This window comes from Drosophila serrata, unplaced genomic scaffold (genome assembly GCF_035046125.1).
Source record: "Drosophila serrata isolate PLE 108 unplaced genomic scaffold, ASM3504612v1 contig_184, whole genome shotgun sequence".
NCBI lineage: Eukaryota > Metazoa > Arthropoda > Insecta > Diptera > Drosophilidae > Drosophila > Drosophila serrata.
This window is the reverse complement of record NW_028257082.1, coordinates 7003345-7026349: the sequence shown is the minus strand read 5'-3', so window position 1 is coordinate 7026349 and position 23005 is coordinate 7003345. Positions and strand designations below refer to the sequence as shown.

General features: G+C 42.7%; 2 protein-coding genes across 6 annotated transcripts in view; one reads left to right on the top strand and one right to left on the bottom strand.

The window, feature by feature from the left end:
* LOC110178289 (uncharacterized) overlaps window positions 1-23005 on the bottom strand; it is a 52473-nt gene that overhangs the window by 10681 nt on the left and 18787 nt on the right. Inside the window, exons 2-3 of the mRNA XM_086828605.1 lie at window positions 16852-17115; window positions 1848-2737 (exon numbers count right to left, since the gene is read on the bottom strand). Coding sequence (XP_086684731.1) covers window positions 1848-2199 — 352 coding nt within the window. The 5' untranslated portion in view covers window positions 2200-2737; window positions 16852-17115. The remainder of the gene's footprint in view (window positions 1-1847; window positions 2738-16851; window positions 17116-23005) is intronic.
* Window positions 16988-21687, top strand: LOC110178294 (sodium-dependent nutrient amino acid transporter 1). Of its 5 annotated transcripts, none has more exons than XM_020945396.2 (7): window positions 16988-17111; window positions 17170-17277; window positions 19382-19882; window positions 19962-20193; window positions 20268-20642; window positions 20697-21340; window positions 21400-21687. In XM_020945396.2, exons 3-7 carry the CDS (start codon window positions 19390-19392, stop codon window positions 21651-21653), a joined length of 1998 nt encoding a protein of 665 aa, XP_020801055.1. In that variant the 5' UTR covers window positions 16988-17111; window positions 17170-17277; window positions 19382-19389; the 3' UTR covers window positions 21654-21687. The 5 variants fall into 5 exon arrangements, with proteins under 5 accessions (XP_020801055.1, XP_086684733.1, XP_020801039.1 ...); XM_086828607.1 differs by having other exon boundaries at window positions 17006-17111; window positions 17170-17340; XM_020945380.2 differs by having other exon boundaries at window positions 17008-17277.

Below are 23005 nucleotides of genomic sequence, written 5' to 3'. Positions count from 1 at the left end.
CCATCCTCACTCGTATCCATCGCTCACCTTGCCATCCTCTGACCTCCCCTTCGATTTCGGGCGAGTGTCTTGAGGAATCTGCTCCCATTTGATGTCGATGTGTCGTGTGTTCGCCTCGCCTTGCCTCTTGCGGAGGCGGCAAATTGTAGAGGTCGCTTGTTAACAGCAGTTCGAGACTAGTTTGCTGTTGGCCACGCCCCCCTCTTGGCCTTGGGGCGTGAAAGGAGGCTAAGGAGGAGTCACTCGTGGCATGAGGCCTCGGGGGTGCACTTTCCCTAGACATCATCCAAAACCACCCACTCTAATCGACCGAAGAACGAGGCAAGTGGCCAAGTACAAAAGCAAAAATCAAATGTTTCTTTTTTGCCAATCCTTTCCACTGATGGAAAAACACAGAATACTTGCTTCACTCTTTAAAGAAAGTTTAATGCTGGTTTGGTATCTAAAGGATATTTATCAGGTTACTTGAAAATGTATATGACTTTAAAGGGTTGAATTTTAAGAAGTTAAAGCAGAATTAAGTTACTGTTTTACATTTTTTTCGGTAATTATAGGTGCGTGCAAGTGGATAAATCTCATTTACTGAAGATAAATTTAATTATAATTAAGATAAAAACTTTATGGCAATTATGGAAATGAGAAATATTCAATCAAACCAATTTAAGGCCTCTACAAAGAATGCCAAATCCCTTTTAAGAGCTTAAGATAAAGTTTTTTTAGTACACTTTTGTGTTCCCTAAATCTTTCCCTATCTACTCCTTAATTTTATTTTTAACCCAAAATTAGAAGCCCTTGCTAAATTCCTGCACAGTTAAAGGCAAATAATAAATGACCTTTGGCAATGGAAAGATGAGCAGGAAAGGCTTCACATCATTAGACGCTCGTTGGTGTTCTCATAGAATTAATCATAAGCCAGGTGAGACGCCGTCTCTGCCGCGGATGAGCTCAAGTTAATTGGTTTATTTATTATGTGAAATTTTAATTAAATAAACATCAGCCCTAATGAACACGCACGTGCCGCGCTGCCACTGTGCCTTGGTCCCAAGTGCCACCGGCAGGTGCGACACAGTAATTAATTTCACATAAATCAGGCCCACAAAATATGGACTTCAGACTACGCATAGTTGCGATAAATGCACGCCAAATCGATTCGATTAAATATGGCCGAATCGCGGAAATGGGTTCAATTTCCCTGCCGAACCAAATATATTCGCGAAATGTAAATATTATTCTGTTATTCAATTGGCCAGCAACGAAATTGAAATTTTGCCAGCCTTTTGTTTTTGCCTCGCCGGGTGTGGGACCATGTTTGCGGGTACTTATAATTAAAATATTTGTGTTTGCCCTGTGCCGGCAATCGATTCTATTTGCTTAGCATTAATGGGCGATAACAAAACATTGTCGCTTCAATGTTCGCATTACTTTGCCAATTTGCAGGCAAATCAAGCGTGCAAAGCCCGCCGAAAAATTTACGGGCAATGCGCCACAAAATGTGGCAGCAAACCATTATAATTTATGCTTCATTTTTGGCGCGTTGCCAGTGAAGCGTTAAAATAACTGTTGCAAATTCAGGCAGAACGAAAAGAATGTGAATTCGTATTTGAAATTTAAAGATCAAAGGTGATTACAAGGGTCAAGAATGTTAATTATTAGAAAAGTTATTTAAATAAATCGTAAAGGGAGGAGTAACTTGAGCTTAAAATATTCAGAGAATGGTATCAACTCAAGCTCAATGCTATAAATATTACTTATTATATATTACAGATGCCCATAAAATATGATTTCTTGGATTTACTTGTTCTTAAAAGTACTTGAAAAGATACCCAATTCACCCAATGATCACTCACCCGTTATGATCCAGAGTTCCCGCAGACAATCTTCTCGACTCTTGGCTATGGCCGCTGATTTGCTCAGATCCTGCGGCGCCTCCAGCAGCGGAAAGATGAGGGCGCCCAGTATGGAGTACCCGATGACCAGGAGCACCAGGCCGGGCGTGGAGAGCAGCAGCTTGAGCAGCTGGCCGCAGCAGCGTCGAAAGCAGCTGTCCGGCTTGGCGGTGAGCGTGGCAGTGGTCTTGACCCCCACCTCAGAGCTGGCAGGATGCTCGGGATCCGTCTCATCGTCGATCCCACAGTCCAGCTGTTGCTGTTGATGCTGGTTCTGCTGCTGCACCTTAATCGCCTTCTCAACGTCGGACATGATCGCTCAGTGTTCAATGGCATTTAGTGGCCACCTGCTCTCCTTGTCGGCTTCCGTTCGCCAAGCATTTCCGTTTCCGCCGGCAGTCGGGCTTGGTGATTCATGGCTGGACCGAAACCCCTTTGGCTCACACTAATTGCAACAACGATTTCTCATTATTCGCAATGTCGCTTTGTCCGGGGATTTCTCTCGGTCCGTCTCCGTCTCGGTCTCCGCCTCTGACTCGTTGCTAGTGTCTCTGTCTATGTATGACTGGGGGAACCCCCAGATTCTCTATCCGCTTTTTGCCTTTAGCTAGCGTATTATGTTTTAAGCTGTCGTTGACTCGCTTTTGCTGTCGTTGCTGCTGCTGCTGTTGCTGGTGATGTTGCTGCTGTTGTTGCTGGTGATGTTGCTGCTGTCGCTGCTGTTGATGTTGCTGACGTGGCATTTACCATTGTTCCTGGTCTATGCACTTCATGGACTCTTCCTCCTCTTGTGCCGTTTGTACTTTTAAAGTTGTTGTGCCAGTTTATTCCCCTCCGTTTCGTTGTGTTGCCTGTAATTGAAAACATTTGTATGCTGTAGTTGCTGTAGTATTCATATTGTTGCTGCTGCTACTGCTGCTACTGCCTGGCTGCTTCCGTTGAAGTGCACTTGGGAGTAGGTTAAGCGCACACAAAGTGAAAACGTACTAAATTTGACACTTCACTTAATCTAATTAGCAGCTCTTTAAGGCCTGGTCTTTCCATTGTTGCTAAAATGGTCAGTCAAGAGACAAATTTGCAGGCAAATTACATTCTTATACAGAAACAATACCTGATTAAGCAAATATTGATTGATTGGTAAATGAATTTATCATATTTTTACAGGCTCTCGACCGCATTTGCCACACCAACATAATTGTACTAATTGTAAAAGATTATATTTCAAGGAAAAATCAACCCCAACTAACTCCTCTTCCTTAAGCACATTTCCCTGAACATATTCGACTTTTTTCTAGCCCATTTAAATATTGATTCCCTATCGGCAGGACTACCTTAACCCGCATCTTATTAAGGCTTCATTTAACCCGACTTACCCACAATGAGCTCATTATCGGATCCCATCGATTAAGCCCATAAAAATGATAACAATGATTAAGTCCATATAGGATGCGGCGTGTAATACAAATTGAATAAGCGTCTGGCCTGAGTACAGATATAGACAGACAGCCAGGCAAATTGAAATCCGTCTGCTGTCGAGTATACATATACATATGTTCCTTTGAATCCCGCCCAGAGCCTTCACACATCAAAGTCCATAATCGTAATGAAGCTGACTTTGTTGATGCGGCCGGGTAAGGCGCTTAGGATATTTAGACATTGAATCAATTAAAGACCCAAGCGGAGAAGCTCGGCGATTAGTTATAGAAGCTCCTCCCTTCTGGGAATAGCCAAGGATGGGGCACAACACGCAACACATTTATTGATGTGTGCGGGAATGTGGCTAAGGACTCCGAGGAGGGAAAACCAACGAGGAAAACATTTATTCTTTTTGTAGTCGCCCCTTTGTGATGTGCACAACAAAAGGGGAGGCCTGTTCTTCCTCGTCTGGCTCACGCAATTTACTTAATTGGAAAATAAAATAAGCTAAAGCCAGAGACTGGGATTGGCATAGGGATCGGGATTGGGTTTGGGTTTTGGACTTGGACTTGGGCTTGCGGGTTTTCTTGTTTTCGTGGCTGGCACTCGGAACTGTGCCAAGCCGGAAATGGCTGGGCCACTGAAACAATGGCCACTTGAGTTGCTTTTTTTTTATGGCTAGCGCGCATAATTTAATTCGGCGTACAACGGGGCGTATGAGCGACGGAACGGAGAGGCCGAGGCGCAAGGCGCTGGCTAATGCAAAATTAATGTCAATCGCTGATTTAAACCCTCGGCAAGCCATGGCCAATGCCCTCTTAATTGTGACCTAACATTTGAACTGTGATGGCAACACGAACTCTCTCACACACACACAGAGGCACACAGAAAAACCGAAGGACATTGAGGACGAAACGTCTGCCGGAAGTTATCCCTTTTAGCCAGATTGAAATCAGCTTAGAGTCGCTGCTTAATTGAAATGTTTGCGTTTCACTTTAATGAAAACGTTTTCAGAAAACCCTTTTCAGTTGCCAGTTTTTCCATCTTCAGCTCTTCCCCTCCCCCCGTCATATTTTCCTTTTATTCCGGACAGATTTCTTTCATTTCATCGTTCTTCCTCGTTTTTCGCACGTCATTTTATGGAGTTGCCTCTGCCAAAGTTTTAATAGTTAAGTAGGGCTGCAGCTCTTGGGATAACGAGGAAGAAGCCGCCATTGCCGCCGCCGAGCCTTCATTTCCATTCATTTCCTTGGCCGCTTCTCTGCAGACTTTGGCTTTTGTCCCACTCCGCCCTATTATATGCATTATTTATTATTATTTATTTTAAATGCAATGTCAACAAACGCAGTTTAATTACAATTTTCAACTCATCAAATGCAGCAGCCGCAGCGGCGAAAGGAAATGCCGAAGAGGAGCGGAAGTGAAGGACATTGGGCGGGGGGGTCGACATGGACGTGTCCGAAGGAAAAATGGCGCTAATGGCGCCAACATTTGTCCCTATCCTGCTCCTGCCCACTCTCTGCGCCCCCAGCTTTCATCAGTTTTCCCACTTTTCCTCACTTCGGAGACCAGGACAGCTTGGCTTGGCTGTTTTTAAATCCAATTTCGCTTCATAATTTTATAACCCTCCGCGTTCAATCCCCCCGAGGAAAATCCCATCCCCGAGTCCCATCTTCCCCCTGCTGGTTGGCCATAGCCGATTTAATTGCATTGCTGACATTTAGCACCCAGCAATGAGAACCCATAGGAAAAAAAATGGGAGGGAGTAGAATAGCAGGAAAAGCGCATTCAAAGTTGATTTTTTGAACCATATTTGCATGTTGGCTTGTTAATTGAACCCGAATGGAATCATCTCTTTTAGTCGATTTAGCAATTTAACACTTTAAAATTGTTTTTGCTACTGAATGAGGGAACCAGGTATGCCAATCAAGGGATTACATTTGAATGGAGCTGCCATAAGCCGGGGATGGGATCTAACTGAACTAGAACCAGGAGAGGGACACAGGTTAGCCTGTTGAATGGAATGCAGCTAGGTTTACATGGGACTTGGAAAGGGAGCTTAAATGTTATTAGATATATAAAATATATCTGAATTTATACCTATTAATTACATATTAGTAATCTCCCCAGAAATCTTTCTAAAAATCAACCTTCTAAAGCCTTATTTTAACCTCGCATTCAACACTTTCATTATCTTACTAAGCACTTAATGAATAAAAATACCATATCACTAAATAAATTAGAAATAAATTAAAGCAACACCGGAACCAGACTCACCAGCTTAACATTATTTATAAGCAGAGCACAATAAAATTGCTCAGTCAAGTGCCTATAATGAAAACTAAATGCTACAAGATTACTGGTCTCCGGAAAGAGGAGGAGACTGAGCAAGAGATAAGGGGATTTCCCGGCGTGTTTTCCACGCCTTTGAAGCCATAAAAGCACTGAAGCGTGCGCTGAACTTTTAGCACATTTGAGATTAGAGAGTGCGAATAATAGTGGGTTTTATGGCCAGAGGTGTGAAACAAGGCCGCAATGTATATATCTATATAAACAAATACAAATGAGGATATCCGCTTGGATGTATAATCATAGCTGCTCCGGAGAGTAATATGATCATGATCATGCTTATGATTATGATTACGATTATGATTATGCAATTGAGGGTGCGGAAAACACTTGAGAGGCGCTCGTAATTCAAACACAAAGCCCACAAAAACGAACCGCAAGGAAAGTGGCTGCTGCAGGCCACACGGACATTATGTGCAACGGAGGAGCGGAGGCGCCGGAAAGCCAGGATATAATGACCATGTTAATGCCCAAACACAAAAGTGCACTGAAAGGAAATGAGCAAGATAAGTAACGAGCCCGAAAATGTTACCCCTCGTTTACCCACGGGCTGGCCAAAGTTTTCCGGAAAAACAAGGCAAACCAAGTCTGAAGAAGCCAGGGACTAGCTCTCGACTCCTTGGCCGTTCCTCATTAAACGCACTCAAGTCGCTTGCAACAATCTTAATTATGTTGTAAAGTCTTTCGGCCAGGAGGGCCAGGAGGAGAAAAAGCAAACCGAAGGATACTGAAAGCTGGCCAGGAAAAAGTTTGCCAGCGCGCTGATTAGTTTTTCGAGTGCCTCCAGTGCTCCAGTCAGCCGGCCAAGTCAAGCGTTTCCACTCAGTCTGTCATCTAGTCAGTCCAGCGGCATCAGTTGCACCCAATGCTCCCAAAGGCCTTCCCGGGCAAAACTTTTCCAAACTGCGTGGCGGAACAACAAAAACTCATTAAAAACTGCACAAATGCAACGTTTGGCCCATAAATACACGGCGGCATAGCCCTCTCAGCAGCAGCACCAACGCCATCGCCATTGCCGGAAAATGAGGACGAAGTGGCTGCGGCCAAGTCAAGCAGGGAAAAGCAAAACTGCCCAACAAATGCACAATAATTAGAAGCAAATTTAAAAGTCGTTTGCCTGCTAATGAAGGCTTCCTTTGTGCCCCAGAGAGTTAAATGGCCGGAGGTCACAACAAAACGACGCCCCAAAACTGCAGGGCTAAGTGTTCAAAGCTGTTGCAGCTAATGGTCAAAATAAGTTGAATCAATTTCCTTAAATATCATAATTGCATTTTGATCCAAGAGGTGGCAGAAATAAAATCAAATTTCAATTGAAATGGGTTCTCGGGATTTAGTTGTTTAAGGCGTTTTGAATTGACAGCAATTAAATATATATACATAATATGACTAACAAAAGAAGAAACATTTGACTAACCATTAGAATTAAATAAAATTTTAAATTAAATCACAATTTTTCCATTTATTATATATATTCATTAGAATATCTCACACTTTACTACAGCTTTATATATTTCTATTCTTTTAAAAATGATTTTTCTTGTGAATATGGTCAAGTAAACTATTTTTAAAACTGTCAAAAAAAGTAATCAAATTAAACAATAAACCAAGAACAAACATATTTGACTAAAAAGCCATAAAATGCCTGATGTCAGGCATTTGTGGCTTGGCTTTCAATGTTGGCCCCAGGATCTTTTATTGTTATTTTCTGCTGACACTCATGGGGTTTTTTTTAATCAGCAATTGAAAAGTTCTGCCTGGCAACAGCTGGCAGTGCATAGTTCAACATAAACTCGTTAACTTTCATAATTAAATTGTTAAACATCAGTTGGGCTTTAATTGACAGTCGCCGAAGGTGGAGTCAGGGGGAGCTGAAAAAACGGACAGCCTCAGGAGTAGGACATCGTCCTTTTGGCCAGCTCAGCGAAATTCCTTAAGTGCCAATTTAGTGGCAATTTGCTTTTGTCTTAACACTTTTCGGGAGGGGTGGAGAAGATAAGACTTGGGGGACGCCAGTGTAGTACAACACAATTTAATGTTAATTAAGCAAAACGTTGCCAATGGCAGTTTGTACTCGCACCGAGTTGAAATGGTCCATTGGCTGGGAGTCTACCCCTTCACTCCATTTCGCCACTTCCAGTCCGGGCCAGTCTGTGAATGTGTAAACAAATGTTTGCACAGTTGGCCTAATTGACTTTGCCGAGTTAAAGCAAAAAGTTTCCAACTCACACCGCTCCTCTCTGCTACACTCCACTCCGGCGTGGCCATAAACGAGATAAAAAGAACGAAATTAAATCAAATAAAATCGAATTGTTAGCCAATTGAACGAGGGAGCAGCTCTCTCCCTCTCTTCTATCTCTCCTTAAAAAAAAAGGAAAAGGGCAGAAAATCTCCGTAAAATGGGGAAAAACGGCAAGGGCATGCATAAAATGCATGCAAAAAGGTTGGTAGCGAGAATTTGCATAAAAGCCCCGTGGCACGTAGTCAGCTTTGATGTTCTGCCCTTTAAGCCCCGGGTTACCCCTGCTCACTCCGACCCCTATTTGGCATCAAGTACAAATGTGTGCGAAGGGTGTCCTGATAATGCCATTTTGAATGCACTTTATGCGCACTTTGTCTCAGGGTCTCGCTATCATTAAAAACATACCAGATTCGCCGCTAATCCCGTTTGATATATGAAGTGTCGTTGCGCCACGAATGGATCTCGCCATGTATATGTGAATATGGATATGCATATCCTGCAGCTGCCATTAAAGAGTTAGAATGCCATTGAAGGGGGCTGAAATGGTAGCCGCAGACCGCAGTCCAACCGCCGAGGCATTTTAATTGAGCCAACTAACGCAGACCTGTGCCCAAATTAAGCGGCAAGTCCTGCCACTTCCACTGTTTGAGTGTAGTCTGTGTGTAGTGTGTGCCAAAGTGAGTGTTGATGCCACCAAATAGGATAATGGTTCTGTGCACCGAAACTGATCAGCATAAAGGGAGTTGAGTTTAGCTTAGTTCAACGGAATAAGTATTTATTTATTTACTGATTTTATATAACTATTCACATTTATGTTAGCGACATATTTTAGCCAGAATATTTGTAATGTTTTGATTTTAAACAAATTATAAGAAGAATAAAAACAGGAATTGAATTTTAGAATCGTATCGGAAATCGATCATAGCTAAACTTAAAATATTCACATTCTTTGAATCAATATTCTTTCGATATTTTTATAAATACATTTTTTATACAAATCAAGGTTTTAAAAATGAATAACTAGGCCAAACTTGCATTAATTTTAATTTGGAAAGCTTTCCCATTTTAGTTTTTATTAGGTTTACAAATTTGCATACTCAATTTAATATTTAAGGAATTTAAAATTTTTGCCGATTTTTGACAATTTTAATGACTTATAAAATTTCGAAATTTTTGAAAAAACTAGATTTCGGCCGGAGATAGTTAGATCAACTCGGCTTTTGATTCTGATCAAGAATATATATGATTTATAGGGTCGGAAATAACTCCATCTTCGAGTTTCAAGCTTCTGACTGAAGTTATATTTATGTTATATAGACTGTAATAATTTAGTATTAAATGTGAATAATGAATATGTTAGATTATAAATGTAATTATTACTTAAATATTGAATTCAAAAGTATATTACTTAAAAGTTAACAATACTAAAATTGGCTTTGTTAAAAACAAACTCAGCTGCTATGAAATATCTCAAATGTACCATCTACTCTCGTAAAGTAATTATTCTATGATGACTAGTGTAACTCTACGGATGTCGTCGTCCAGCCTTCACTAGAAAACTTCCTCATCCAAAATTCCACCCCACTCACACCCCGCTGGCTATTGTAATTGCTTTGTTTTGCTTACTAATTGTTTGTGGCCAGAACGCCAAATTAACTTGGTCACGTGGTGGTGGCGGTGGTATGTGGGAATGGCGTTGTTCCTGGTCTTGTTCCTGTCTTGGACTGTGTGTGCGCTGAGCCGCAGGCGCCTCCAATCCAATGAACGTTATTGATGACATTTTCGCTTGGTGTTTCGAATTAATTTGATGCACGAGTGGCTTCGCTATCAGCCAATGATTGAGTGCTAATGGAGCAAACGTGGCGTGGGAATGGAATAAGAAGTCAGGGAAATCGACTCGGGAGTTGTGAGAGCTGAAATCACACGGGGTGCTATGATATCCTATACAGGCTGGGCAATAACATGCACGCCAAGTGACCTCAATGCTCTCCTCTGCTGACCAGAGCCAGAGCTAACAAAACGCGTTTCAATGCGTTTCTGTGGAGGATGAGGAGGAGCAGCAGCAGCCCACAACACATGTTTGCAGATGGGCGGTTGGGCTGGGAGGCTGGGAGGCTGGAGGTGGTCGGTCACAGATGCAAACACTGTGATATGCAATGGAAAGCGAACACATACAACTCACACACACGTTATTCGCACCAACACAGAACAAGTGTGTCATGGACATGGCGAGGCTGCCTCTCCGCCTGGCCAGGGGCTGCGGAGGTAACCGAGGCCGGATGAGGAGAGAACACGTGTTCCAGCGACTGCGACGATGATAATGATGGCTGCGATTCCATAGATGGCTGGTCTCTATCTGCCTGGGATTGCTTTTACCGTTTGGTGCTGTAAAAAGACGCATACCAAAATGGCGATCCGAAGGACAAACAAACATGGCATACCGATTCGTTGTATGTGTGTAGGTTAGGACGGCCATAAACACACTCCCCCCACACTCATTTGGCGCACTTCAAAAACTCGGGCACACGCATTTATGCAAGATTGCAATTATGATATAAAACACCGGTTGGAGCTGGGAAATGGGAACAGATGGATGAATGGATTCGGCCCCGGACATTGTCTGCTAGCCAAGAGCATAGCTGATGACAGGACGAAGGTCGGTCAAGATTAACATTCCATTAAGTAAGCAAGGCAAAGTCCAAAGTGCATTTGACTTTGACTGAAGGAATCACATTTTTGTGATCTGCAAAAGTATGGAATTAGTTGACAGTTTACTTGGGGAATGATATATACGTACATTTTAAACTTGTTCTGATGGAAAGTTAGTTTTAACACAGTTAACTAACCAAGAGTGTTTTCTTTTACAGTAGTTATATGTTATAAGGACTAATGACTTAAAGCCTTTACAATTATCTTTACTCTTTCCTTGAATAATAAAACCTGCGATAAATCCTTTTAGTTGGAGGAATACAAACCCTTAATTTTGTTTAATTCTTTGGAATAATAAACTACTGAAAACTTGTATGAAATAAGTTTCCATATTATGTTTCATCACTAAAACTAATACATTTTCAGTGATTCTTTATTTATATATTCCATAATCACTTCCGTTTGGCAGCCATCGATTAGGGACCTTCAGCTCATTATCCTCGCTAATCACGGCAGCTCCTGTCAGTTTCAGAGGTCAAGCGGTTCCGGATTCCGGATCAGCATAACCAATTAACGAGTTTGAACTTGAGTTGACTGACAGTGGATAGTGGACAGTGGACAGCGGTCGATGGACAGCGGAAATGACCTCAATCCGTAATCCGTGTTGCTGTCGCCTGTCTTTGTCGGCTCCTCTATTCTCTTCTATGCCGCTGTACATCCGCCTGGGGCCCCGGTCAAACTGTCAAAGCGTTAATTGAGTTTGACACTAATGAGCGTGCAATCGCTGCATAATTGATTTATAAATGTCGGGCCATCGTCATCAGCCACGCCTCCTGCTCGCTGCAGTTTGCCTCCTCAGTTTATGACTTTGTTGCAAATTTTGCGCTAATTGGGTCAGGCAAACAAACAATGTCGGGTCCTCAGACTACGGGCTGACAGGGGGACTAGCATTTTGAAGGGGAAGAATATGCTTAGAGCTCAGAAATCGAGAGGGGACCAACGGACGAACGTCGAAAAATCTACTCGGAAATGTAGGCCGAACATCGACCCGTCGTCCGTCGTAGTCGTCTCTTGGCTAGGGTCCGGATCTGGGGCCCATTTCAGGGCTTGCCACAAGCACTAATTCCACACAATTCGTAATTAATTTGAATTAATTATGTGCCACTTTCCACATGCAGCCATGGCAAACATTCCAGCCCCGCAAACATCACGTGTGCTAGGCTGGCGCCCGCATCCTGTTCGTCCTAGAGGGAGTGTAGGCGTGGCGGTCGACGCCGACGGCATATTTTTAGACTCCACTCTGGCCACAAATCTGCGGCGGAGCGGAAGGATAAAGTGGGCGGCAGAAGGGCGTCAGCTTCTGGCTGCTTTCGTCTTCATTTATCTTCTTTGTTTTCATTGCCTGCTTTTGGGCGCAGCTCGAGTCTAACGGCATCGCAGGATGTGGAAAAACAGAAGCTTAAATCATGAGGATTAAAGGAAAACTCATCTAAGAAGGTCTTTAGTTGGAAAACAGATTTTGTATATTTTTAAACCCTTAATTTTTGAACTTCTAGCAGCAGACAGACTGACTTTCAAGCAAGCAAGTCCTTATAATATGGATAAAATAACTAAATACTAAATATGTATGCATCATTCAAATCCCAAACCAATGATATCCATAGAATTGATATCGATTTTGTTGTCTAAGGAATCTCAAGTCGACAAATGCTGAGTGCCGCAAAAATACTCAATTGCTTAAGCAGCCGGAGAATAATTGCCACAATTTATTAAGGATATTTCTTAAATGTCATATCAAGTGTCCCCCGAGAGGCACATAGACAACGCCCAACTCCCAGACGATGGCTCACGTAAGCCGTAATCTCGAAAGCATCAAGCCAAAGGACTTTAGCACTTAAGACAAATGCAAACAAAAACACGCATCCACTGAGACATAATCACTGAGGCCCACGTGCTAGGCAAATTAATTTGGATTCCGACGGTGGATTTGCCTTACAGAGAAATGGAGCAGACAGAGACTGAGGGACAGGGAGAAAACTCTCAAAAATATCTCTCTCTCTCTCTCTCTTCCTGTTGGAGATAGAGTTTTCTGGGATGAGCGTTGACAGCAAAAATTTAACGCTTGAAATGCCAAGCACACAAATATTTTGACATTCAAAGCACAGATCCTAATACACACATGCATACTATGTGCTCTTAGACGATGTCCTTCATATGGGCGAGTGCCAGTGTGCCAGTGGATGTGTGTTTGCTCTGTTCTTTTGGCGCGGCAAATTTTCCATGAAAATTGCATGAATTGCAGATTTTTGTTGCCCATCCGACCTCCTTCCGCTCCTTCCCATATACGCACGAAATGCGCTCCGGCCGGAGCGTTGGGACTTGTGATACCCCCCATACCGAGACCAACACCAAACCCTTACCGAATCCTAACCCTAGTGCCCGAGTCAAGTTGCGTGTGCCGTAGACATTTTTATGGCATGCAGCGAACTGCCAGATGGCAGCTGCCGCTTGGCACTTGCCGCAAAATACGGAAAATGCTTTACAATATAATAGAATTTGCCAGAAACGTGACTTTAACAAGCTCTTAGACATGTAAATACATAAGCATACACACACTACCCACTCAGTTGCCGTCAAACAGCCACACGACAGAATGACTTAATATACTGCAACGCTGATATGTGGACAATGTGACGTATGCGTGATATGCCAAGTGAGTGCACAAAAAGGACAAGTGTTCCAAGCAGGACCAAAGTGAGAAGGAGCCAAGTGAGAGTAGAACTCTGCAGAATTGCAGCGACATCCGTTGCGGTCACAGCTCAATTAGTTTTTATTTTTGCCGGAACAGGGCATGCGGGGCGTATGATTAATGTGGTTTCTATTCAAATGGCGCTGCCCGAAAGTATGCAACAATATAGTGCCTGACACTTGTGGCATTTCGTGTGTGCCAAGAGCAGCAGCAACAGCACTTGCAGCAGCAACATCAAGATTACGAGCAATTTTCCCTTGGCTGGAATGCAGCCAACCCAGAAAAAAACTATTTTCCTTATTCAAAAGATACTACTCGCCGGCAAATTGCGGCGCATTCCCGTAGCACAGATGCCAACTAAATTACATTTCATTCCAATTACTTTACAGCAGCAGTCGGAGTCGGAGAGGTAATCCGGATAATTGCCACATACAGAACATCCTGCAGGCTCAACTAATTCGGCAACATCTCGATGTAAAAGTTGCACCAGCTTTGATTCAATTAAGACCGTTTGCTCCGATAGTTGCTGGAATTTTAATTAAGTAAACACCGGATAAGGATCAAATCAAGTTAGGCCACAGTGAAGCCGGAATCACGCTTGCACACTTCACACCCGGACTCGAGCAATGGCACCCCAAGGAGGCATTCAGCGTCCGGATCGAGGTTGGACTTAAATCATCAATTTTTCATCTCACTCGACTGCATAAATCAGACTGCCGGGTTGCCAGGCTGCCAACCTGCCACGTGCCATATGCCACTTGCCACTTGCCGCTAAAACGGCCACGTTAACCTGCCTCATTGTAGTGCCTCCTTGGCGCGACATTTGTTGTCCTTTGTTTTTAATGTCCAACAGTCGAATGCCATAAAATTTAATGCCAGTTCCTGTCGACTTCTATGCTTATACACTGTAAAAATTTATGACGAACCAAAGAAAACTTTCTCGCGCTAGAAAAAAAAAACAATTTAACATATATAATATACAAATCTTTAAATTAATCTAAATTCATATGAAAACAAAGAAAGAAACCCTGCTGTTTGCACTTGAATTATGTGAGGAAATCGGAAATTGATCATAACTAAGCTGAAAATGCTCACATTCTTTGTATTTTGTTTTGATTTTATATTTGGTTGACTGTAGGATCACCCTGAAAAATCCTTTTCTTTCTGTGCATTAAAGACAATTGCGTGCCGCGGTACATTATGGCCACGTCCTGGATTTGACTTTTGGCCAAAACCAAGGCTAGTACCGCTTACCTCAGGTTCAGGCTCAGACTTAGGCTGAGAAGGCACTCAAACCGACTGGCTGGTTGTTGTGTTGTCACTGGTATTTGCTTAGACGAGATTTATGCCCTCCTAGCGCTTGATAAATGACTGGGAAAATTTGTAAGTGGCTTTTACTTTTTGTCAACTCGAATCCGAAATGCTCGTTGGCCATAAATTCACAGTTCGCTGCTGCTGCTATTCGGTCTGGTCTCTCATTTTCCCTGCGGCTGGGCCTCATTAAAATACCAAATTAGTCCGGCGAATTAGAGAAGTTCTAGAGATAATTCATGTAATTGTTGATGAATTCAACCCCGGCATCAGACAGCTGAAATTAAATAGAATGACCAACCGGAATGGCTAATTAAATGAGCAAATAAAAGACCCGAAAAACAGACAAGAAATTAAATACCATACACAGTGACTCCTTCTGTACAGGATAATTAAGGCAAAACAATGGAATATTTGTGCATATAAGGGAAATAGTAACTACAAGTTAGGTTAAAAAATAACACAAATGAAATACGGGCTTTAAATCGATTGTTTTATTTAAATTACAATTACAGACACGCCCTCCACACAACACTCATTAGCTTTTATTAATCGAATTAACTGCATATCGTGTCACTGCGAAACATTGTTGCTAAGTCTTTTATCCGAACAATTACCGAGCGACTGGCCAATAAATAAGCCACAGAAACACATGAAAAGACCATAATCGGACCAGGGCATATTCATCCATAAACAGACAGATTAAACCCGTCAACGTCATGCCATAAGCGTGCATTAAAAATTAATTACATTTTAAATGGCAACAAGATTTAATTCCTGCGGGTGGTCGCCGCCGCTCTCCTGTCCCACGAAAGAGCTCTTAATTGAAAAGTAAAAATAAATGTCATTACAGTAATTCATTTGCTGTTGCCCGGAATGCGATTTAGGGTGCTTTTGCGCCATTTTGCAGCACTTGGACCGGACATCGTTGAGATTTTAATTGAATTGTTGTGATCAATACACCAAACGTTGCATCGTTGCTCACATGGAAATAGGGTTGCAAATTTGTTGCGGTCAATTTTGCGTGATAATGCCAGGGAAAATCGTACCTAAACTCCAGCATCCAGCTGCAACAGTTTCCCCTGCGTCCCTCTGTGTCCCTCTCTTTCTCTTCAAAAAATAAGCCGCAGCTGCAAAACGAACCGCAGCAGCCAAGTGTCGAAAATTTGCATCCAATTAAAATGTTTGCTCTAACTCACAGCACACACACAGACAGCAAAAAACACACACCTATATTACCTATATGTTACATGGCCCAAATGCAGTGCGGTGTCCATATGGATGCCACTAACTTGGCCGCATTTTTCACCAGTAACTGCAATTAGGCAACTACCGTATCGTAATAATAAATTTATGGCTCTTCCTTATCGAATTTCTGGTTTTCCCGTCATATCATAAGTTCACCACCTTATAGGTTAATTGTTTACAATAACAATTAATCGAAGTTGAGAGCAAACACAGTCTGGCTTTAATCATTTGTTAATCAATTTCAGAGGCAATTATAAAACATTTATTAATGATTTCCAGTTAAAAAAACTCCCATCAGATTTCAAGGAAATTTAGTTTATTTTTAGACCACCAAAAAGGGCGATTGTTAACTAGGTTGTTCATGGTAGAAATCAAAGGTGAGAGATAACTACATACATAAGTGTAGCGTGTGGCAATTATAACCAGATTAAAGCCAATATTTGTACACAAGGGTGAAGCAAGACAAGCTGACTTGAGATAACTATTTTTACCTGTTAATAAAGAACCCGAAAAAGGGATTTAAGACTTGAATATATTGATAAGAATTTGTGTAATCTATACAACATAATATTTAAGAAATTATACTATCGTATTTCAAAGCGTCTTTTAATATTACAAGAATAACTCCTTTAAAATGTTTTCTTTATAATATTTGCATATTTCCTAAGATAGTATTACTGAAATAAGTTTCCATAATTTCCCTTAATTTTAAAAGTTTTTTATATTTTTTAGTTCTTTGTTTGTATATTTGAAACCAACATAAAACGCAACCTGAAACTTCCACAAATTCAAACAAAGCAAAGTTAATCTTGCATAATTTTAATAATGGACAAAAAAGGAAATGTTTAATCACAAAAATATTTAACAATCAAAGTAAGGCTTATGTCATTGACTCTTCTAAAGGCACGTCCTCTATTACAGGTGTTACAAACAAGAAACGGCACATACTCAAGTTCGACGCTCTGGAAATTTTATAATCACTTCATTTTCATATTTTCACTTACCTTGGCTTATGTCAAGTCTAGGCGGTAACTTCCCCAAAAAACACCTTCTGACTCGTTCGTATTTATTGTTGTTGTTGTTGTTTTTTGTATTTTTATATTTTGTTGTGGTTTTCAACTTATTTCTCGCTTTGTTTTTATACCGAAAACGTATGCCAGAGACGCCGCTGGGCAAAACCGAGCCCGTTCAGTGAGCTTTTGGCGCTTGCGGTGAGCGGTTCGCTTGGTTACTTCCACGGAACTTAATTGTTTACAGTCGTAACGTAACTGCAAAATAGATAAAGTATTAAAACATATTAATAAAATATAAAACATAATTAGTGCCCTGTAGTGAAACCAACAATGCAAAGGCACCCACATCACCTGAGAACACACGCCTGAACCAGCTCATAAAAGATATTAAAAACCGGCAGAAAGTGTAAAAAAAAAGTAATAAAATAAGTTTGCTAACCTACATAATTTTTAAGAGCCAGCTGCGGAGACATCCTTTGGGTAATAAAACCATAAGAACCAGGGCCTATCTCAAGCGTCGCGTGTACAAACCGCAAACATAAGATATGATCGAGCGCCATATAGTTAATAATGCCATATAATTCAAAAATCTATTGTGACTGGTGACGTAGCCAAAAGCAAAAACTCTCCCACTAATTATGTTTTGTTTTTTCATTGCTTTTTTTTTCAATGAAACCTGTTGAGGTAAGGGACAGAAACAAATAAAGCTGTCAGTCAAATGAAAAGTGATGTGCAGATGATGTACGTTTCTCAATTCACCCGGCGCCCTCTCAATTCGTTGTGAAACTGCTTTGACTATATCTTTATTGATACCATAAAGATTCTGGAATGGCATGTCTGCATGCTATACAATATGCAATTGCCAGATAAGTGAGGAAGTTATCCCAAGGAGATACTCCCACCATAACTTAATTAAAATACAGCTTTGTATCAGACGGGTCATAATATACGATACAAGATAAGTGGGGGAGGTATTCCAAAATAAAAATACTTTCCCGCCAGAATAAAGTTTCGAGTTCGTCGCACTTTTTTGGTGCATTAAAATCAAACAGAAAGGGTAACAAAGAGATCTGCAAAGCGACCAAAGCCCAGGCAGCCCCTGTGTGCAATTAAATAATTGACTCTTGCCAATATAAAATAATAAAAACTCATTTAAAACGTGTGGGGTGACGGGCTTTATCGCAACGCCGCGGCACCACCACCGAAAGCGGTGTCGGTGGCGTATTGTGTGCCGTGTGGTGTTGCTATCTAGTTTTCTGTAGAGCTTCACGCTTTGTTTTTGTTTGGGCCAAGTTAGCAAGTAATTGCAGCCTGCTTACTGACATTTTTAAGTTGCAACAGCAAAGTACTGGAGTTGCAGTATTGCCTTAACGACGAGAACAATCAGCAAAGCAGCTGCGCATGCGCAACACACACCAAACTCAAACCCAACAGACACGACCTATAGTTATCCAAAAAGTAAACAAACAAAGGAATGCAAACAATCGAGTCGATGCATAAATACTCTAGCTATAAATGGTCTCTGGATTTCAGTACTTTAAAGTACATTTCAATCCATCAATAATTATACATATATTTCATTCCTGATTTTAACAAACGAGTTTAGGCTCTCAGTACTTTTCTGATCGTCTTTATAACAAGCTTTTACGTATTTTTTATGTGACTCATATATAGTAAATATATCAATCGATTATGACTCCCGCCTGTAACAGCCTGTCCATAAACAATCAACCTGTTTTTACGCCTTTTTCTAAGTTAACAAGGCCAATGTCTTGGTTTGTCAACTGGTTTTTAATCAGGAAGAGGCCTGTGTAACTGTTTTGCGTGAATAAATTCACTTTCCATTTAGCACTTTCGTAAAACATTGATCAATTTAAGCCCCATTTGGAGATGACTAGAATCCAATCCATATTTGCTAGTAAAATATTTTCTCTCACTAATATGGTAATCTCCAGACAATGGTAGAGTTATCTATGAGACATTCCTCAGCTGCCGGAGCTGGTAATAAATCAGTGTGAAATTTGAGATATCAGGAAAGTTTGCTGTCCCCCCGTATCGGCTGCAAAATAAATAAACATGAAAGCCAAAGTGTTGTCATGAATGGAGTCGAAATGGCAAAAACAAAAAAAGCACATGCAACAAAGTGCCAGACGTTTGGAGACCTTTCCCTGAAAAGGCCAGGAAACTGGTTTCGCCCTGAGGCTTGGCAGCCAAAATTGCCACAGATATTTGCCTGCTGCATTTACCAGTTTGATGCAGTTTCCACTGCATCGAGGCAGCGAGACACCTCTCCATTGTTATGTAATGCGTAATCGTCTAAGTCAGTGGGTCAGTGACTTGCCAAGCGCCTTGTCTTTGTCCCACTAAGCCGAACCGAGTCGAGCCGGTAAGCGTCCATTAATGACCATAATCGGGGCGATGTTCGGCGGGGCCTCGAATCTTGACCACCATGGGAAGTAACCTTAAGTTGCAGCGAACTAAGTTGAAGGCTATTGCAACCACATTTTTGATTGATTTGCAGCTGCAACCATGGACAGCTCCGTCACAGCCAATAACAATAATAATAACGACGGCTACATGAATCCGGCCTTTGTCGGTTCATTGAATTCCTCAACCATATCCATACCCGGTGCATATAAGCCCACAAATGTTGCCAATGGAAGCAGCAATCAAAAGCAGCAGGAGGCGGCGGGAGGAGCAGGAGCAGTCGCGGGAGCAGGAACTCCATCAGGACCTGGAGACAATCAGCCAGGAGCAGAGGCAGGAGAGCAGGGAAAAAAGCGAGCCAGTTGGAACAATGATATCGAGTTCCTTATGTCCTGCATCGCGCTAAGCGTGGGTCTCGGCAACGTCTGGAGATTTCCTTTCACCGCTCTGGAAAATGGCGGAGGAGCCTTTGTTATACCCTATCTAATCGTCCTGGTGCTGGTGGGTAAACCAGTGTATTACCTGGAAATGCTGCTGGGACAGTTCTCCAGTCGGGGCAGCGTCAAGGTCTACGATTTCGCGCCCATCATGAGGGGTGAGTTTTGCTCCGCACCAGGTTCACATGTTCCTGTGTGCTAAATCAAGGGATATCTCTTATCGGTTCTCTTCCACAGGCATTGGCTATGGCCAGGTCTTGGCCACCGGCATCGTGACCACCTACTATGCCACGCTAATGGCCCTGACCCTCCGCTACTTTGTGGATTCCTTTTACCCAACGTTGCCGTGGAGCTATTGCCGCGCCGAATGGGGCCCCGATTGTTTGGATTCGGGACCGCAGGAAGCGAGTGGCATCAGCCTGGCCAACAGCTCGGTGGTGCGTACCACCTCGGCGGAGTTTTACTTCACGTGAGTGGCCGGCCAGCAGGTGTCCGTGTCCGTTTCCAGAGGACGCACCATTCATCACCTTCTTCATTCCGCAGGAACATTATTCTGCGCGAGAAAACGAGCATCGACGACGGCATCGGGTATCCCAGCTGGAGCCTGGCGCTGGCGCTGGCCATCGCATGGGTCATCATAGCCGGCATCATGTTCAAGGGGGTGAAGAGTTCCGGCAAGGCCTCCTACTTCCTGGCCCTCTTCCCCTACGTGGTCATGTTCATATTGCTGGTGCGAGCCCTCAGCCTACCCGGGGCCTTCGATGGCGTCCTGTACTTCCTCCGGCCGCAGTGGCACAAGCTGCTGGAGCCCCAGGTTTGGTATGCCGCCGTCACCCAGGTCTTCTTCTCGCTGGCCATCTGCTTCGGAAACATCATCATGTATTCCTCGTACAACCGCTTCGGCCACAACATTTACAGGTGAGTTGAAGGACGCAGGACTTTAGGCCATTAACTTATCACTCGGTTGCGCAGGGATGCGAACATAGTGACCACGCTGGACACCTTCACATCGCTGCTGTCGGGGGTGATTATCTTCGGAATCCTGGGAAACCTGGCCTACGAGAACAACACCAAGGACATTGCGAGTGTGGTTAATGGCGGGCCGGGTTTGGCCTTCATCTCGTACCCCGATGCGATAGCCAAGTTTAAGGTGCTGCCGCAACTCTTCTCGGTGCTGTTCTTCCTCATGCTCTTCGTCCTGGGCATTGGCAGCAACGTGGGCATGGCCTCCTGCCTGTCCACGGTGATCAAGGATCAGTTTGTGCATCTCAAGAACTGGATGATTGTGGTGGGCATAGCCATTGTGGGCTATTTTCTGGGCCTGCTCTACATCACCCCCGGCGGCCAGTTCATTCTCAATCTCTTGGACTTCTTTGGCGCCACCTTTGTGGCCCTGGTTCTGGCCATCTTCGAGCTGGTGACCATTGCCTGGATCTATGGGGTGAAGCGTCTCTGTCGTGATGTCCAGTTCATGCTGGGCATCAAGACCTCGCTGTACTATCGCATCTGCTGGGCGGTGGTGACACCGCTCTTGATGCTCACCATTCTCATCTACATGCTGGCGCTGTACGAGCCGTTGCAGTACAAGAACTACACCTACCAGTCGGGCGTGTACGGTAAGTCGAGGATTAACCCCTAACAATCGGATGTCCTGGCTAATAGAAATCCCTTTTAGTGTTCGGCTGGTGCCTCAGTGCCTTCGGCGTGGGCCAGGTGCTCTTCTGGGCCATTCCCGCCATCCGGCAGCAGCCAGCCAGTCTGGGCTTCTGGGGCCGGATTCGTAAAGCCTTTGAGCCACTGCCCAACTGGGGACCCACCGACCCCCACACCCTCAAGCGGTACCAGCTCTACGTGCAGGAGGACAACGTGAGCGCCATGTTCCGGCGCAGCAGTATCTGGCACAAAATCTATGACAATATCTTTGGTTAGCATCGAATTAGCAATAAAACTATATACCATTTAATGCCGCGCGCCCCTGAGTCGCTTTACGAGGTCATCACGGGATCTACAGGGCAACCCTTTTATAATAAAAATCAGTCCCAGCCCCGGGCTTAAGTGCCAAATTAAATGGCAGTTGGAGTTGGCCTTAGGACGATCATAAGGCCAACGCAATGCTCTTTGAGATGGCATCGTAAATTAAGGATTCTGGTTACAGAAAGGTGCCAGCGTGAGTTGGTATATAATGATAGATTAAAAGTTAAGGTATATTCAAAATAAGAAACTAAAGAAAATATATATTTCCCTTAACCCTCATCGATTCCCTGCGAAATGGTAAACTTTTTACTTGTAGCAAAGTACATTTCTGTGTCCGCTTCGCATCTCTAGTGGGTGCTGTGGCAACTGGCGGAACTATAAAAGACAAGACAATTGCAGCCCGCGGCACAACCCATTTCTGTATCCCTTGTGTGTGCACTGATTATGCCATAAAGGGTAGAAAGTTCTGATTTTATGATTGAAAGAAAAAGTTACACATGCGGCGCAGGACGTGTGTCCTTATGGTTGCGTTTGTGTGGGTGTGTGTGTGTGCGTGTAAAACACTTCCGCGCAACATCAGGCGAAAAGTATTAAAGTAATTTGTAGAAAGGAAGCAACGGGCTCAGGGCGGATGATTCCGCTTTCAGGCTGTTGGTTGCCTGCTGTGCAGATAAGCAGGACGGTTGGAAATATTGTCAAATGACAAACGACTGGGAATCCTTTTTACATTCAAGGGAGTATATATATTTGGTACACCTAATAAATCAAACAGTAACTCGTCCTTCATTAGTCTGTAAGACACTAAGGTGAGGAAAATATTGGGATATGGCAGGACTATTGCATATATCAAGAGCAAAAGTTCCATGTATTACATTGTCCAAGAGTACGAATTATTAAAAACAAGAAAGGAAACTAAGCTTGAGAAGACAAGGAGGAGCAACCATGCTATTATCCATAGAAACATGGGTTTGAATCCCTCAAACGATTATTTTATTAATATTTAAGTCTTTTCTGTATTTCTTTTTATCGGGATACTAACATATAACGTTTGTTCTTATATATTATTTTTTAAAGAAAACAAAATTTTTAAATTCCATAACTAAGAAAAAAATGCATTAATTTCAATTCGGAAAGCTGTCCTGTGATTGTTTTGACTAGGTTAATAAATCTGCATACCACATTTCAAATGATAATATTAATTAATTTTTTCCAATTTTCGCAAATTTTAATGATGTTACCCCTTTTAAAATTTCCCAAAATTGACTAAAATTTTTAAAAATTTTGTTAGCTTGTTTTTGTTATTAATT

Excerpts from the sequence above, each read along its gene's own strand:
- LOC110178294 (XM_020945396.2), top strand. The coding sequence starts at position 19,390 with ATGGACAGCTCCGTCACAGCCAATAACAATAATAATAACGACGGCTAC. Across the intron at positions 20,194-20,267 it reads TCGGCGGAGTTTTACTTCAC|GAACATTATTCTGCGCGAGA; the intron begins GTGAGTGGCCGG and ends TTCATTCCGCAG. Across the intron at positions 20,643-20,696 it reads TTCGGCCACAACATTTACAG|GGATGCGAACATAGTGACCA; the intron begins GTGAGTTGAAGG and ends TCGGTTGCGCAG.